The sequence below is a fragment of the Meriones unguiculatus genome, chromosome 6, assembly GCF_030254825.1.
Source record: "Meriones unguiculatus strain TT.TT164.6M chromosome 6, Bangor_MerUng_6.1, whole genome shotgun sequence".
Classification (NCBI taxonomy): domain Eukaryota; kingdom Metazoa; phylum Chordata; class Mammalia; order Rodentia; family Muridae; genus Meriones; species Meriones unguiculatus.
The window spans coordinates 71174122-71190288 of record NC_083354.1 but is presented as its reverse complement, the minus strand read 5'-3'; the positions used below and the strand labels follow the sequence as shown (position 1 = coordinate 71190288).

The following is a 16167-nucleotide window of genomic DNA, read 5'->3' as shown; positions in this document are numbered from 1 at the left end:
AGTGATATTTGCAATTTGTATATCCTCTTTTGTAGAGTAGGACAGACTTAGAGAAGGAGGAGACTGAGAAATAGATTGCTGGATTGGAGACCACAGAACAAAGATTAGAAAAAACAGTTCCAGATGAGAAAAGTCCACAAGGGCTTGAGGAATTAGAATGGCAACCCATAAAGATACAATATACTGAGTTAAAAATCCAGATTGTGCTTATAAATGCTTCCTTAGATCAATGTAACACAATAAATCATGTATTTAACGTTTTAGGATTCAGAGAATTAAGATATGTACACATGTTGCATCATACTACTGATGCTTCTGCCTTGAATTCTGAAAAAGATGATTCTGAGGTCGCATATTTGTTAGACGTTATGACAATTATGGAAATACCTGTACAAATTGAGATTGACAATACTCCAGCAAATGTCTCTCGGAAAATAAAACAGGTTTTTGCATATTATAATACAAAGCATGTTGTGTGTATACCACATAGTCCTATAGGACAAGCAATTGTGGAAAGATCCTATCATGCTTTCAAGGAAATGCCTTTACAGATGAAAGCTGAAGATGCTTTGACATATGTATCCAATAGAATAGGACAAATTTTTAGACATTATGACATAAAACCCATTACAGATATAACTTATAATCTTACAGGTCAAGTAATTATAGAGATACCTAACAATAACTTAAAGCTCATAGAACAGAGGGGGGATAAAGAAGATCCCAGGGATAGATTAAATGGTGCTTTGTTGACCTTGAATTTTTTTAAAGTCAATGAGATAGGTAGCATAGCTGTTAAAAAGTACTGGAATTTAGAAAGGACTGATGAATGAGATCAACATATATGTTTGATAACCTCAAAATTAAAGAAAGGAGGTATACTGCATTGGGGAGGAGATTTTTTTTCATTTCTTTCCACAGGAGAAGAAAAACCATGTATTCCATCCAAACTGTTGGAAATCAGATTTGACCAGGGAAGGCCTCTTGAAGATCTTGGCTACACACAGACCAACGAGACAGATAGATTATGTGGATACCTCTACATGGGAACAGGCTGAGACTATAAATCTTGCTGGCTACAGAGTCCTCAGGACTTATCATGCCATCCTCTCATATGGCATAGACAAAAATTGGTATTACAGTCTGGTATAAAGTCCAGACTGGCTTATAAAGAAAGTCAGATGTCTTTCATCTTCACTTGCTCAAAGAGCAAAACAGTCATCTTTAACTGATCTGTGTGCACTGCACATTCCATACTTATGCTATTGCAGAACTGTATTACTTGTGAGAATTTGTATGTTTACAGAACAAAGGGACCGGACACCAGAGAAATTGGAGACGATCTAAGAAGATTCATTTTGGAGGATGCTGAGATGCTAACAAGTTTGTTCCAGGATCCTGCTTGATCCAATCACAGACTGCCTTAGCAGCTCTGCTCTCAAAATTTTACTTCCAGGACAGCTTCAAAAAAAGCTGCTAATCCCATTTGGTCCAGACTTTCAGACTGTTCCAGCCAAAACTTCACTTAAGCCTACATTTCTCTATATTTAGAGACTGGATAACAATTTACAACTAGTTCTCTTAAGACTGGACTGTTGATGATTATTAATATTTAATATTGATTTATCTTTTAGTTAAACAGGGCCTATTCCTAAACCAGCTGTATACCCAAATTACCACTCAGAGACTGTGATTTATTTAATTAACCTAGAGCACAATGCTGGGCAATATTACTCCATCCTTAACCTCCAAACCCGTATAGCTGCCTCCCATTCAGATTTCCCACATTATGCTTGCTTTTTAGTCATGTCTTAGGTCCAGTTCTTTTCTCCTGATGTTTCCAGGTCCTCTCCTCTCAGATCTCTCTTCCCATTTGCTTTCTTCTCCTCCCCTCGGACCAGGATGTCCCACCCTGTTCTCTCTCCATTGCTGAGTATTGGCTTCTGGTTTTTATTGGCGATACAGAGAACAAATGGTAGCATATTTACACAAACTTGAGACAGGTGATGCTTAGAATAAGCATCACAATGCAATGTCCAGATTGAAACCAGATAGTGGGGTAGAGAAATCAGCATTTGAATGAATAAGGGTAAATTGTATACATTCCACAAGAACATTACAACAACACTGGACATTATCCCATTTTTCTTGGACCCCCAGAAAGATGCCTTTGCCCAAACAATAAAAAAGAAGCTTAAAAAATAATGTCCCATTCCCAAAAAAGCAGGGTGGGTAGTTTTTTTGGTTCTTTGGTGGTTTGTGGATGTTAATTGTCATTCAGGAAGTTGATTTAAAATAATTATTAGTCCTGGTCAGGGAGGAAACAAGGTACAGGAAGTTAGACTCGGGGATCTTTCTCTTTCCTTTTTCCCCCCTCCATCCTTCTTTCTTTCTTATATATGGGGAAAGGGGTTAAAAAGCAAAAAGGGGGATGGCAAAATACAGAAATGATATAGGAATAATAGAGATAAAAGAGAAGATTATTTAATCTGTTCTTCAACAACAGAGGTATTCTCAAATATTTTTACATTGATATGAATTATTATATATTGATACAGGTTTAATGTTTTCATTGGTTTTGATTATTATATGTTGAAATAATTTTAAAGTTTTTTGATACACATAATATAGGTAAGTTTCAACTCTTTTATAAGCTATTGTACTCTGCAACTCATTTAAAAATGCAATGTAAAATTCTCATCCTCCTTTTAAAAGCTACTATTACAAACTGTTTAGGATAGTTTAACAATCAATCAAACTCACGGTCATGTTGGATACTAGTCATTACAGAAATGTGCTTCCTAGGTTAAACATATAGTTAGTAGCTAGAAACAAGCAATGTTTGCCTATTCAGATAATAGATGGTCTTCAAAAACTTCAGAGACCCACAGACTATGTCTTTAAAGATGTTTTTATCATGTTAAGAATTTTTTTTTTTTTTTTTTTTTTTTTTTTACACTGAGACCTGGCAGTATCTCATTTGGCTTAGAAAAAGATAATGAGCATTGAAGAATTTCCTTATAGAGTGAGTTGGCTTCAATTGTGGCAAGCTAGCCTCGGGTAAAAATTGCCCTTGTTCCCTCTGCAGATAGAATGCTGTCCAAACTGGGTAAAACTTGGATGCAGGCAAGTCGATTACCAAGCTCTGCCAAGACAGGGTAAGCAGCCCTTTATAATTCCTGCTTCACAAATAGGTCTGTCAGATATCCTGGGCCAGAAGCCTGAAGATTCATGTTTCAACGTTATAGAGAGATTTTGGTGACTGTAAAGGCAGCCAGACGTCTGGCAGTTTTGTAGTACTAAAAATTGCTCCCCTGTACTTACTGCATACACTGGTCGTATTTACTCCTTCTCAAGTCTCTGACGGGGTTGATGACTAGATAGTTACAGTCTTACAATAAAGCTTAAGTTGTTTAGGATTTAAGATTTTTTAGATCCAGAAGATGTTTTTAGGTTGGTAATGCAAGTCATGATAGAAAATGATTTAGGTACAAAACTCTGAACTCATCATGATAGAATAGATAATAGAATGTTTTCTCCAAAGTTGCCAGGTACAAATGGACTGAACATTATAAATGTAAGTCTTGCCTGATAGATTTCATAATTGTTCTTATTGTATATAGGTTATTATGTAAGAAAAGGAGACTTTTATTGGACTAACGGGGAATTATAGAGAGAATGTCTTGTGTATTGTATGGATGCATTCCTGTCAATTAAAAAAAACAACAACCCTATGGTCTATAGGAAAGGGTTTAATAGAAGGTGCCATATCTGGTAGGCAGCAATGGTTCTGGAATAGAGCCAGGTGTGAAAGATTCACCCAGGAAGATGTGAGGAGGGCAGACATGTGGTACCTGAGTTGAGGTAACCAGCCACATGGCAGAATGTAGATTAGTATAAATGTGTTATTTTAAGTTATGAGCTAGTTAGAGAAGAGCCTAGCTATGTGGTCCATGTATTTGTGAATATAGTTTGAGTCTCATGAGTCATTATTCCAGGAGCTTGGGACTTGGAGGGAAAACACGCATCTTACTACACACACAAATACATACTTTTTTTTATAAAAATAAGCCATAATAATTATAGTTTTCATTTTTATAACTTGCCACATGGTCATAGCTGTTATTTGTAATTATCTTTTACTACACAGTATATTCCTGTTCCCCTCAACAACTTCAGCTGGTATGGTCCTATACCCAGTGGGGTGACCTAAACCTTTACATTGGAACCTTCTGTGTTCCAGACACACTCTTCCTTACCTCCTTGTGGAGCAGCAGCCCAGTTTCTCCTTGGTCGTCAGTACCCCATTCAACCCCAACATCCTCAATTTCCTTCTTTCCCTGTTGACTCAGAGGCACAAGAAGCCCAGTGTCCAAGAGGCAGTCTAGTTTTCAGCTCAGAGAAATCATTATTATTTCTCCTGGTGAAGCTGCCTCCCTTTCTGGAACTAAAGCCTCTAAGCCATCTGAGCATAACGTTGTAGGAAGACAAAGCTTGTTCTGTCAGTGGGTTGATGGGGGAACAATGAATGGTGCCACCCACATTTCCACTCCTTGATTTCTGAACAGGTTAGGTATCCTGAAGGATTTTCGCTGGATTAAACAGAGCCAAGGTCTGAGTCAGAGTTTTGTGAATGAAGAAGATCCTCCTGTGTTTGCCTGTGAGGTCCGAAGGAGGAAGTGTAACTCTGACAGCTCTCTGACTCTAGGACTAGACTCAGTCACATGCTCCTGGATTCCTTCAATAGCTGAATCTCTTTCAATAGCTGCAGGTGTTTCTGCAGCCTGTCAATAAAACATCTGCAGCAGTCTTGCTGATGAGCTATGCTTTGGGCTGGAAGAGAAGAGCTGGGTTATGTGGTACCATAGTTCAACTGTGTGGTTCAACTGTGTGGTTTGAGCTGAGACACCCATCTTGAAGGGTGCAGTGTCACCATCTGAGTGGTGAAACAAACATTTTTTTTCTTGTCTTGGTGTGAAAATGGGCCCCAAATGACTTATTTAATTGCTTTAAACCCTATACTTTGTTTCAATGGACAATTTGTGCACAGCTGTCACTTGCTCTTAGCAACTTTTTTGGAGCAAGCAGGGCTAAAGGGAAGGGGCTGCTTTAAGGACAATGACAAGGCAAGAAGATCTTCTTCTGCTCCATCATAAACCTACTCACTTCCCTGTCTAGAGTCAGAGGTCAGGCCACTGGACCAGCCAGTACTTGCATGGCTGCTGGGAGACCTGGGCTCATTTTCCTTAAATGTATTTTTTAATATTGTACAGTGAGGTCTATTTTCTAAGGCCTTGCGGGTTCCACCTAAAGGTAAAAAATTATTCTCTGGACTCTAAATCTAGCTAGAAAGGAGAAATGGGAAGGGAAAGAACATACCATCCTTCCAGGCCAGTGACTATTCAGGCCAAGGTTTTTATCAGCCACCTCAGGGATAACCCCCAGAAAACCCCCACAGTTTTCTCTGTGGGAAATATTCTGCATATGTGAGCTAAAGCACTGCCTGACATCAAATGGAGAATTTGGAGAGAAAAAAAGAAAAAAAAAAAAACCTACAAGAAAAAAAAAACAAGGTTAGTGTGACAGAGAGAAAAAAGAGAGATGTAACTTAATGGGGTAAAGGTGTCTAAGCAGAGTTTCCTGAGCATTGGAGACTGATACTGGAAGGAGTATGAAAGGAAGTTTAGTAGATGGTCTATCCACTATGATTTCCAGGCAACTACAGTCCAGGAACCTGGCCAGTGAGGTGGCTCAGGAGAAATGCACTTGCCTCACAAACCTGATGACTTCATTTCAATCTCTAAGACCCATTGTGAAAGGGATCAATTCTCAATAGTTGTCCCCTCCCCTTTACACACACACATGTATGTGTGGAGCATGGGAACGCTCCCCTTCAGCCATTTCTCAAAACTTCTTGTGGGTCATAATTCTCCTTCAGAATTAGCACAAAATCAAGTAAATATCAGGCTCTTGCTGAAGCCAACTCAAGTTCAGGTCAGAGATGAAAATAACTCATAGATTTTGATAAGACATATACCATGAACCAAGGAGAGCAAACAAGTTTCCCTCTTTCAAACCCTGTTGGCAGAGGTCATCTATGTGCTAAGTAAGCAATCCTTGCACTGTTCTGTATGAGCAATAAAGGGTGGGAGTCAGCCTTTCATTTGCTGTAGACACTGGGAGCATGTGGGAAATGGCAGTCCTGAGTTAAGGCTACAACAAGTAACTATTGGAGGGAGATTAAAACAACAATGCCCTTTGGTTATAACTTTTAGCAAATATTAATAAATTACCATTAATATTTGCAAATCTGATGCCCACAAAACAAGCACAAATACCAAGAGTCAAAATAAATATTGTCTTCCCTTAGAGTTAGGTGGTGATTTTCAAGGTTATACAACTCTTCAATACCATGAAAGGACAAGGGAAAATAATCACATTTCTTGAATATAGGTATAAAAGATGAGCCAGGTATCAGTCACATATCTAGTTTTATGTAAAAATTGAGAAAATATCATGGTTAGGAAGTTTCACATGACCCCAATATAATATACAGTGTAAAATATTCTATATATACCAATTTCTTTTTAAAAACTAGTTCTACATTTTATATGTCACATGTAATACAGTCGTATGCTTTATATATTCTCTGTAGGAATGAATACTGTTGCCTCACCTCGATTATTTGGGTATTTATGGTTAGGCTGGGGAACATAGCCTAGACAACAGGCACCATTTTCTGTGATAAACTTAACCTTTTGGATAAAAGAAACATTGTTCTTTGTTGTTTCAAGAAAAAAAAACTGTTACAATTATTCTATAAAGCAACGAAGTTGTCCTTCCTGATTTTTCTAATGACACATCACTGCTGCAATAAACTTTCTTGTAAAAAGTTTTCAAAGAAAAAAATTGATTTTAGCTAGAGTATGCATTTACTTGAGTTTTCCAGATGTATTCCCTCTAAAATTTCCAACACATTTTCATTTTTTAATATTCAATAACATTTCATAGCTAAGATTGCAAGAAGGCTGGCCACACAGAATTTTTATTTAAGCTTCCATTTTTTTCCCATAGGTGGTTTTTAAGGTTGTGTCAAAACTTGTCTGGGAACGGTGCTGTGTGACTGTAATCGCAGCACTGGACTGGGCCCGACGCTGGAGGACAGTTCTGAGTTTCAGCCTGGCCAGGACTCCTATCAAGACATTTTTCAAAACAACCATCATACCACACAACAAATGATAAACCAAATGAAACACAAAACAATTTGTACTGGAGCTCAGCAAACTAACTCACAGCCACGATTTTATCTCCAAGTACACAGGCCCAAAATCACCTGGTTGAATTACTCAAGGTAAAATAATTGCTACATTGTGAAGGATTCGAGGTCAAGTCCACGCCGATTCGCTGAGGAGTCACCTGTTTACCTATTAGTAAGGACGCAATGGTAATGGAGAGGGTTGTCAGGGGAAGTCTGTTATCCTGTTTCAACCTTGAATAGATGCAATTGCTCCGGAAAGCATTCTGAGGACGCTCTCCAGAAACTCTGAATCGTGATTTCAACATCATCCAAGCCACCTAGTTTCGGAAAGCAACCTTAGCTTCGCTGATTTTGACTCTGCGGGTTTTTCTTTATTTACACCAAGCGTTGAGCAGTCACTGCTGCCACTGGACAAAGCTGTTCGCCCCAGGGGTGGTCACGGGGGCCACTGGCTTAGCCACAGCTCTGCAGGGAGCCTCACGTTCTCATCTATCCGTGACCTTTCCAGGAACCGCGGGCACACACGGAGCTCGCAGCGACACGGGGCCGCGCCTAGCACGCAGTGTGACGAAAAGAAAGAGCTGGCCGCCTGCTGGACCCGCACACCCGCTGCCGGGGCCCGGTCGCGCGTGCGCAGTGAGGCCGAGTCCGCTTCCTGAGTTCCGGAGGAAGTGGTGCGCGTTACTTCCGGTCTCCCTCTAGCTGCCATCTTGCGTCCCCGCGTGTGTGCGCCTTATCTCAGCTGGTCTGCCCGAGACCCCCTGAGCGCGAACCCTAGTCCCCCGCGCGGCCCCATTTCCACTCCGACAAGGTACAAAAAGGCTGTGGACGCCGGCGTGGGAGGAGGACGGGAGCGGGGCGGGCAGTTCCCGGCAGGAGCGAGCCAGGGAGGGACAGGGCTGAGGAGAGGAAAGCGATGCGACGGACGGGCGCTCCGGCTCAGGCTGACTCTCGGGGGCGAGGGCGAGCCAGGGGCGGCTGCCCCGGGGGCGAGGCGACGCCGTCTCTTCCTCCACCGCTCGGCGGAACCCGAGGACAGGAGCCTCAGGTACCGCGAGGCCTGCGGAGAGCGGCCGGGCCGGGCAGGCCCTGGCTAGGCCGAGGCCGGCCAGGGCCGCGGGGTGGGGGATGCTTGTGTGCCGTGGGTTGAGCCCGAGTCTGGGCCTGGAGGGGGGAGGGGCGAGGGTGCCTGCGCTCCCCCGGCTCGCTCGAAGCCGACTTTTGGAGCTCTGGGGGACGAATCTGGGATCCAGGCCTCAGCCTGCGGAGGACGTTTTCCTCCCTTGAGGGTGTCTTGGGAAATAACGAGCATGGAATGCTGGAGGGAGCCCGGCCGTTCTTTGCTGAGGATTTCCTCTCCTTCCAGATGAAAGAAACGATCATGAACCAGGAAAAACTCGCCAAGCTGCAGGCACAAGTGCGCATTGGTGGGAAAGTAAGTTTGGTTTGGTTTTTACAAATTCCCTTTGCGTTTCTCGCACTGTTACCGTCACTTTGCTTGGCAGGGGAAATTTCGCAAAGCTACCAAATCCAAGGGAGATGACACAAAGAAACGTGGAGGCTGTATGTTAACTGGGAGGGAGGGGACACAATAACACTTTAAAAAGTTGCTTTACTTTCAAGATGTTCAGTATTACGGCGTATAAGCAGAACAGAAATGTTACTTAACTTTATTAATGGGGAAAAATACATTTTTTCCCCAAATCATTGTGCACCGTCTACCCCTGACTTGTACAAAATCTGTGGGGTTTTGTTTAAGCTGTGCTGAGATCCAACACTGCTTTTAGAACATTGTAGGGTTTGGGGGTGGGGTGTTAATAAGTAAATTAACTGACTGTATTGGTTTTTCCTGTTCTACTTTTATGCTTTTTAATTAAAACCTTTCTGCAGTGCTTTTTGAACTATATGCTCAACAGGATAGTTGTCTTTTTCCAGGATATTTGAGGATACTTTTCTTGGTGTATTTTTTTGGAATTCATGAACCGTTGTCATTAGATCGGAAAATGCTACCCAAGCACATGTCTTTTTTGTTCTGCCTGTGTAATTATGCTACAATGGGAGATTGAAATGTGTTGGCCAGTTGGTTTCTCCTGGTGGATACTGCTCTCAGGGAAGACTGTTAAACCTGGTGTTGGGTTCTTTCCTCTGAAGTCCGCTGGAGATGAACCCCTAGTTTCATGTATTGTTAGCACATTCCTGGTGTTTAACAAGGTGTGGCACTTGTTGAAACAGCATGTCTTTACTTGGTAAAGCTTGTGGCCCTTCCCATAGCACAAGTTTATTGCCTATTAAATTGTCCTAACTTTAACATTTACCTTTAGTAAGATCTTCTGTGAGATAGCCAAGTGTTCCCATAGGTTAAATAAGACACAGCTCTGCTAAGGTAGTGGACTGGCCAGCAGTGAGTATCCTGATTTGCCTTCTGCAAACAGTTACAGTCTTCAGTTTCTATTCATGGCATTAACTTTAGATGTTTCTTTTCCTTTTTATCTTAAGGCAGTAGCTTTTGGATGCTAGGAAAAAGCTAGGTTTTGTTTCTCTCTCTTGAGCGGTGTGGTTGTGTGCAAGGTTGTTCCTCCAATCACTGGCCTTTACCTTGGAGGTCATTGCTGCAGGGAAAATGAAAGCCTTCCAAGTTAATCGGATACACGAGACTTTGTATCTAGTCTTTGTTAAGCTAAGACAAAATGTTTCCAGTCATAATGTGGGAACTTTTTTTTTTCTGAACCTTTTAAGAAACCTTAAAGGATGAGTGAGTTTTGCCTTAGAGAAGAGCAGTTGTACATTCACAGGCTTTTAGGTTAATATTATTCAAGACCATTTTCAGTGTTTAATGGAAAAACTGACAATCCTTTGAGTAAATTCTACATTTGTGTGTGAATCCATAGGTGGTAGCCTTTATTTTAGAATGTAAATTTTTCCTGGTGGTACTGTATTTAGTGTTATAAAAGTCTTCATAGTCTGCAATTGGAAGTAACGTAGCAGAGTTGCGGGAAGATACAGGTCAGATACTGGCTTGAATAGGATTTTGAAAAATGACTAAGAGTAAGTGTTAAGAAAGTAAACTAGGGGCTAAAGAGATGGCTCAATGGTTAAGAGCACTGTCTGTACTTCCAAAGGACCCGGGTTCAATTCCCAGCACCCACATGGCACCTTACAACTGTAACTCCAGTTCCAGGAATTCTGACACCTTCATACCAGTGCAGAGAATAAAATTTTTAAAAAGAGAAAGAAAAAAAAAAGAATAGTAAACTAGAAAAGACAGTGATGCTTATGGAAGTCCTCAGTTGGGTGATTGAGAAGAGCCTTTACATGTGGAGAAGAAATCTCTAGGGAGGGAGTTGAGCAATGCAGGGAAGAGGTGCCTTCCTAGTGCCTTCATAGGTGCACTAGGGTCCTAGCCTGTTGTGGGTTTTGTTTTGTTTTGCTTTTTTGTTGTTGTTTTGTTTTTGTTTTTTGTTGTTGTTTTTAAGATTTATATTTATTTTATGTATGTGAGTGCTCTGTATCCATGTACCCCTGCATGCCAGGAAAGGGTATTAGATGATCTCAGTATAGATGGTTGTGAGCCACCACCATGCGGTTGCTGGAAATTGAACTCAGGACCTCTGGGAGAGCAGATAGTGCCCTTAACCACTGAACCATCTCTCCAGCCCTAGCCTGTTCTTTCAGGAACATCAAAGAGGTTTATTTGGCTGAGGAGAGCCCTGTGGGTTAAGAACTTTCTACTCTTGGCTGTAATACATATCTGTATACAGATTCGTTAGTTATTTTGTATACTATCCTATCTGTGAAAATTAAGTTCTTGACTTTTCTTTGAAAACCAAAGGTGTAAATGAGGCCTAGCTTAGGTTGACACATGATCACATCTGGTCACTTTTTAAAAGACATTTTTGCATCTGACAAACTAGTGCTTACGAAAAATTCGTATGTCATTCCTTTCCTTTATTTTATTTCTATCTTAGCTTGCCTTTTTAACTTCCTGGTTTGGTAACTACCTTTTAACTTTTATTATGTTTTTTTGTTGTTTTTGTTTGTTTTTAATTTCAAATTAGGTCTCAGTGGTTTGCCTGAAACTCACTATGTTGACCAGTCTGGCCCTAAACTCAGAGATCCACCCGCCTCTGCCTCCTCTTGAGTTCTGAGAGTAAAAGGCATGTGCCACCGTTTTCCATTTGTTAACTGTCTTGTACAGAGGCAAAGATCTGAAAAGAATTAGAAAAGATCTGCTGTCATATAAATGTGCTGTTTGCCCTTTTCCTCCCCCAGGGAACTGCTCGCAGAAAGAAGAAGGTGGTTCACAGAACAGCCACAGCAGACGATAAAAAACTGCAGTTCTCCTTAAAGAAGTTAGGGGTAAACAATATCTCTGGTATTGAAGAGGTAAGTGTCAGAACGTTATGGGCCTGGAAAGTCTCAGTGATCAGACATTAAGTGATGTCTTGCCTCTGCTTTTAGCAATGTACCTTATGCCCCATTAGGTGTTTTGAGTATCTTGGGAGGTTTTTCTACCCTCTTAACTAAACAAGTGATCGAGGAGATTTGGAAGCCGGAAAGTTATTCTCTTACACATTCCAGAGTAATTGTCACATGTGCTTCAAAGGGGAAAACTACATCAGCCAGATTTCAGTTTTTGTTTAATAAAAACATTGATTTTTTTTTTTAAGAATTATTATTTATACAGCATTCTGCCTGCACGTGTGCCTGCAAACCAGAAGAGGGCACCAGATCTCATTATAGATGGTTATGAGCCACCATGTCGTTGCTAGGAATTGAACTTTTAGAAGAACAGCCAGTATTCTTAACCTCAGAGCCATCTCTCCAGCCCACAAAACATTGATTTTTAAAGCCATCTTTGGTGATCATTTTAATAATTATATTTTCTTATTTATAGGTGAATATGTTTACAAACCAAGGAACAGTGATCCACTTTAACAACCCTAAAGTTCAGGCATCTCTGGCAGCAAACACCTTCACCATTACAGGCCACGCTGAGACAAAGCAGCTGACAGAAATGCTTCCCAGCATCCTTAACCAGCTTGGTGCAGACAGTCTGACTAGTTTAAGGAGACTGGCCGAAGCCCTGCCCAAACAATGTGAGTATCCTCAGAGCATTGTGTGATCTCAGGGCTCAGAATTGCGAAGAATGTCTTTAGATGTAGAAAGCCAGCTCACATACCTAAAAGAATAATAGACCTTTAACTGCTTGTGTGTGTCCTTGCTTGTAGTGATGCGCCTAATTTTCGGTGATCATCATAGTTGATGTAGGAGATGTCTGTTTTCTAGCAGTTTACTGGGTTTGAATCAAACAAACTTTTTATCTTTAGTAGTTAGAAATGAAAAATGTTAATTTTAAGTTTTACTGGTACTTAAAACTTAGAATTGATCAAGCTGGACATGGTGACTCACACTTAATAGCACTTTGAGGGACTGAACTTGGAAAATTACTGGGTTTCAAGACCAGAAAATAAAGACTTAAACTAACATTCTGTCTCCCTATTTACAGTCTTTGTGTTTGGTGGCTTTTGGACTCTTACTGTTTTAGAACACATAATCAGCTCTTGTTGACAGAGATGATAGCTGCCAGTATTTTGGTGTTTCAGATTATAGTTTGATAGGGATTGAGTGCAACAGCCTGTGTTTTCTTTGATTTCTGTTGTAATAAATATCAGGACTAAAGCAATTTGAGGAGAAAGAGGTTATTTCATTTGCTTGAACTTCACAGTCCAGATCCTCCAGGGCAGCCCAGGCAGAAGTATGCGGCAGAAGCCATGGAAGAGCACTGCTTATTGGCGTGCTCCCAGCCGCAAAGTCAGTGTCTTTTCCTTTTGAGATTATAATTACATTACTCCTTATGCCCTTCCCTGCTCTCCTTTAAATTCATGCCCCCCCATACACACCTATTGTTATTGCATGGATATATGTCTATATACATTCCTAAATGTAGCCTGTTCAGTCTGTATAATATTGATGGTATGAATGTTTATAGGGATGACTCTTTGACCCTGGACAGCCTTCCTTATCCCAGGCCAACCTGCCCAGGGATGGCACTAGCTAACAGTGGGCTGGTCCCACCTACATCAGTTAGCAATAAAGAAATGCAGTTCCTCATTTGAGATTCCTTCATCCTTGGCATCAGATTAACCAATATTAGTTATCTGGTCATGTGACTTTATGCTGCGTGCTTAAAAATTGAATAGGAATGCAGGGGCAAGTCAAGAGGTTTACACTGGCTTGCTGTTTCCTCAGCTGATGTTAGATGCTTACTCTTTTTATGCTTTTATTGTTAAGGGAGGGGCATCAAAATGTTTTAGATCATCTTGAACTTTGAGAGCTTTACTAGACTTTTGAAATTTGCACTGATGGCTGTACAGGTTAGAACTGTGTGCCCTCAAGTCCTTTCTGTTTGAGAAAAGTGGTCTAGGTGTGATGGGCCGTGGCTGTAACCCAGCCACTGGGGAGGCCTAAGTAGGAACAAATTGAAAAACTTCTATGTGTTGAAAGCCTAAGAAAGTAGACTGTCTTGACTTTGGGTTGGGAGGGGTAATTTCCTGTTTTTCTTGTTGTTGTGATAGAGTTTGTGCTTGTATGTTTAAGGCACTGGGTTCAGTCTCCAGTGTCTTAAAAAGGAAAGGGGGAGGAAAAAGGAGCACTGGCTATTTAACAGTTAAAAGACGATTTTAATTTGGCCATTTTGAGTTTCCCTTTCTTGGCTTTTTGAGATTCGTCTTCCCATATTAGCCCTGGATGGCCTGGAGTTTACAGTTTGCATTCAAAGTGCTATGATTGATAGGTGTGAGTCACCACATTTGGCAAATTTTTTAATATTTATTTCAGTGAATATTTATTGGGGGCGTTATGCCATGCATAGAATATTTAGGGAAATGGCTGGCCTCTTCATTTGCCTCCAAAAATAATCCTGACCATAATTTGGTGTGTGGTTTTACCTATTCCCTACTTTTTTTCGCTGTACCCAGAGGATCATTTGTGCCTGTCAAAATGTCATGTTGATTTAACTGTAGGTGAAACTTCAGATGTCAGTTGACATCATGAATGTAAGTTGTAACTTGGTGTTTTATATGTTCTTTGGTTGGTATTTATTGGTCCAAAGAAATGGGTTGGTTACATTTTCCTTTTTTTACAGCTGTGGATGGAAAAGCACCACTTGCTACTGGAGAAGATGATGATGATGAAGTTCCAGGTAAGAATTACTTCACCAACGGAGAAAAATGAACCTTTACAGAAAGAATTCTGGGATGCTGGTGGGAGTGGTAATGAGTTAAAGGCAGTGAGTGTGAGGACAAGGACAGGAACCTCACTTAGGAACTGAAGCTCAAGCCACTTTTGAATGCACTGCACTGGTTTATGAAAAAGCATGGAGAAGTTTAAATATCTTGAGGTTTAGTGTTCTAAAAAAGCAGAGTCGCTTGGTTTGCAGTGGTTTTCTCAGTATGTAGTTTTGTTTGAAACACTGTTTCAGTATGTAGCTCAGGCCTGCCTCAACTTTGAGAACCTTGTGGCTCAGCCTCTTGAGTGCTGAGATTGCCAATACTCTCGGCACTGTCTCCAACCCAATTATAGTGGTGGGTTTTGTCCTGTGGAAGAATCAAAAAATTCCTACATTTCCCACTTTAGAGAAATGTCTCTGGAACCGAAGAAAAACTTAAATCGTGACACCATAGTCTTTAGTTCTGCTCTCATTTATTGACCAATGGATTCTATGAAGTTGCAGGAGGATGAGTGTGAGCAGATGCTTTACGCCTGATGCTCACTCTAATGCAGCGGTTCCTGGCCTGTGGATTTCAACCTCTTTGGGGTCGCATATCCTATATTTACATGACGATTCATAACAGCTGCAACAGTTATGAAGTAACAACAAAATAGTCTTATGGTTGGGGGTCACCACCACATGGGAAGAATTAGGAAGCATTAGGAAGCTTGAGGTCACTGTTCTAATAGCAATGTGAAACCATACTGACTGCCAAATGGGAGGTGACGAGTCTTTACATTTGAAAGTGTTCCCTTAATATCTGCAAGTTATTTGTAGAATTGGCTTTTTCGGGGTGTCTACCGTTGGGATTTTTTTTTTTTTTTTTTTTTTAGATCTGGTGGAGAATTTCGATGAGGCGTCTAAGAATGAGGCAAACTGAACTGAGGCAACTTCTGAAGAAGGTGACATTTGCAGAAGTTACAGGAGCTGCTGTTTTATATCATGACTGCTTTTTAAAATTCTTTTGTTTATGGATCTGATAAAATCTAGATCGCTAATATTTTTAAGCCCAAGCCCCCTGGACACTGCAGCTCTTTTCAGTTTTTGCTTATATACAATTCATTCTTTGCAGCAAACTAAGCTGAAGAAGCCTGGGAATAAAGTTTGGAAAGGTTAATAAAATTCTTTGCCTAGTATGTGGCTTATTGTTTTTTTATTTGGCACTAATCTGTACAGTAAAATCTAAACAGTGAACAGTTGTCAGCAACTCTTAGTGCTTCCATGCTGTGTGGCGAGTGTACTGAGACCAGTATTCTGTGGGTAACCCGAGTGCTTTTTCTCCTGGTGGTGTTTATTAGAATTATATAGTTAGTTAGTGTCTATGCATTTTTAAGACGTGTGTGTGTGTGTGTGTACTGGCACCTGCAGAGGTCAGAAGAGGGTATTGGCTCCCTGGAATTGGACGACCATATGGTTCTGCGCGTGGGTGGGTGCGCATGCGCCTGCTGGGAATGGAACCTAAGTTTAGGAGGTACGAACTAGAACCTCCTACACGGTACTCTTGGTTACTAATTTCCAGAGCTCTTTATATGTTAACATACACTGTGTTAGGGTGTTGGTCCGTGCCATCAGAACATTCCCGTGACTGATGAGTTAGCAGTTACTCAGCTCTACCCAGTGCATAGAAGAGAGCTAGGAA

General features: G+C 40.9%; 1 protein-coding gene across 2 annotated transcripts; it reads left to right on the top strand.

Annotated features, from left to right (window-relative positions):
* The first annotated feature begins 7912 nt into the window (after positions 1 to 7912).
* Positions 7913 to 15664, top strand: Btf3 (basic transcription factor 3). 2 transcript variants are annotated; one of them, XM_021639592.2, is made up of 6 exons: positions 7913 to 8069; positions 8625 to 8693; positions 11528 to 11641; positions 12153 to 12354; positions 14403 to 14459; positions 15362 to 15664. In XM_021639592.2, exons 2-6 carry the CDS (start codon positions 8625 to 8627, stop codon positions 15406 to 15408), a joined length of 489 nt encoding a protein of 162 aa, XP_021495267.1. In that variant the 5' UTR covers positions 7913 to 8069; the 3' UTR covers positions 15409 to 15664. The 2 variants fall into 2 exon arrangements, with proteins under 2 accessions (XP_021495267.1, XP_021495268.1); XM_021639593.2 differs by having other exon boundaries at positions 7946 to 8306.
* The last annotated feature ends 503 nt before the right edge of the window (positions 15665 to 16167 follow it).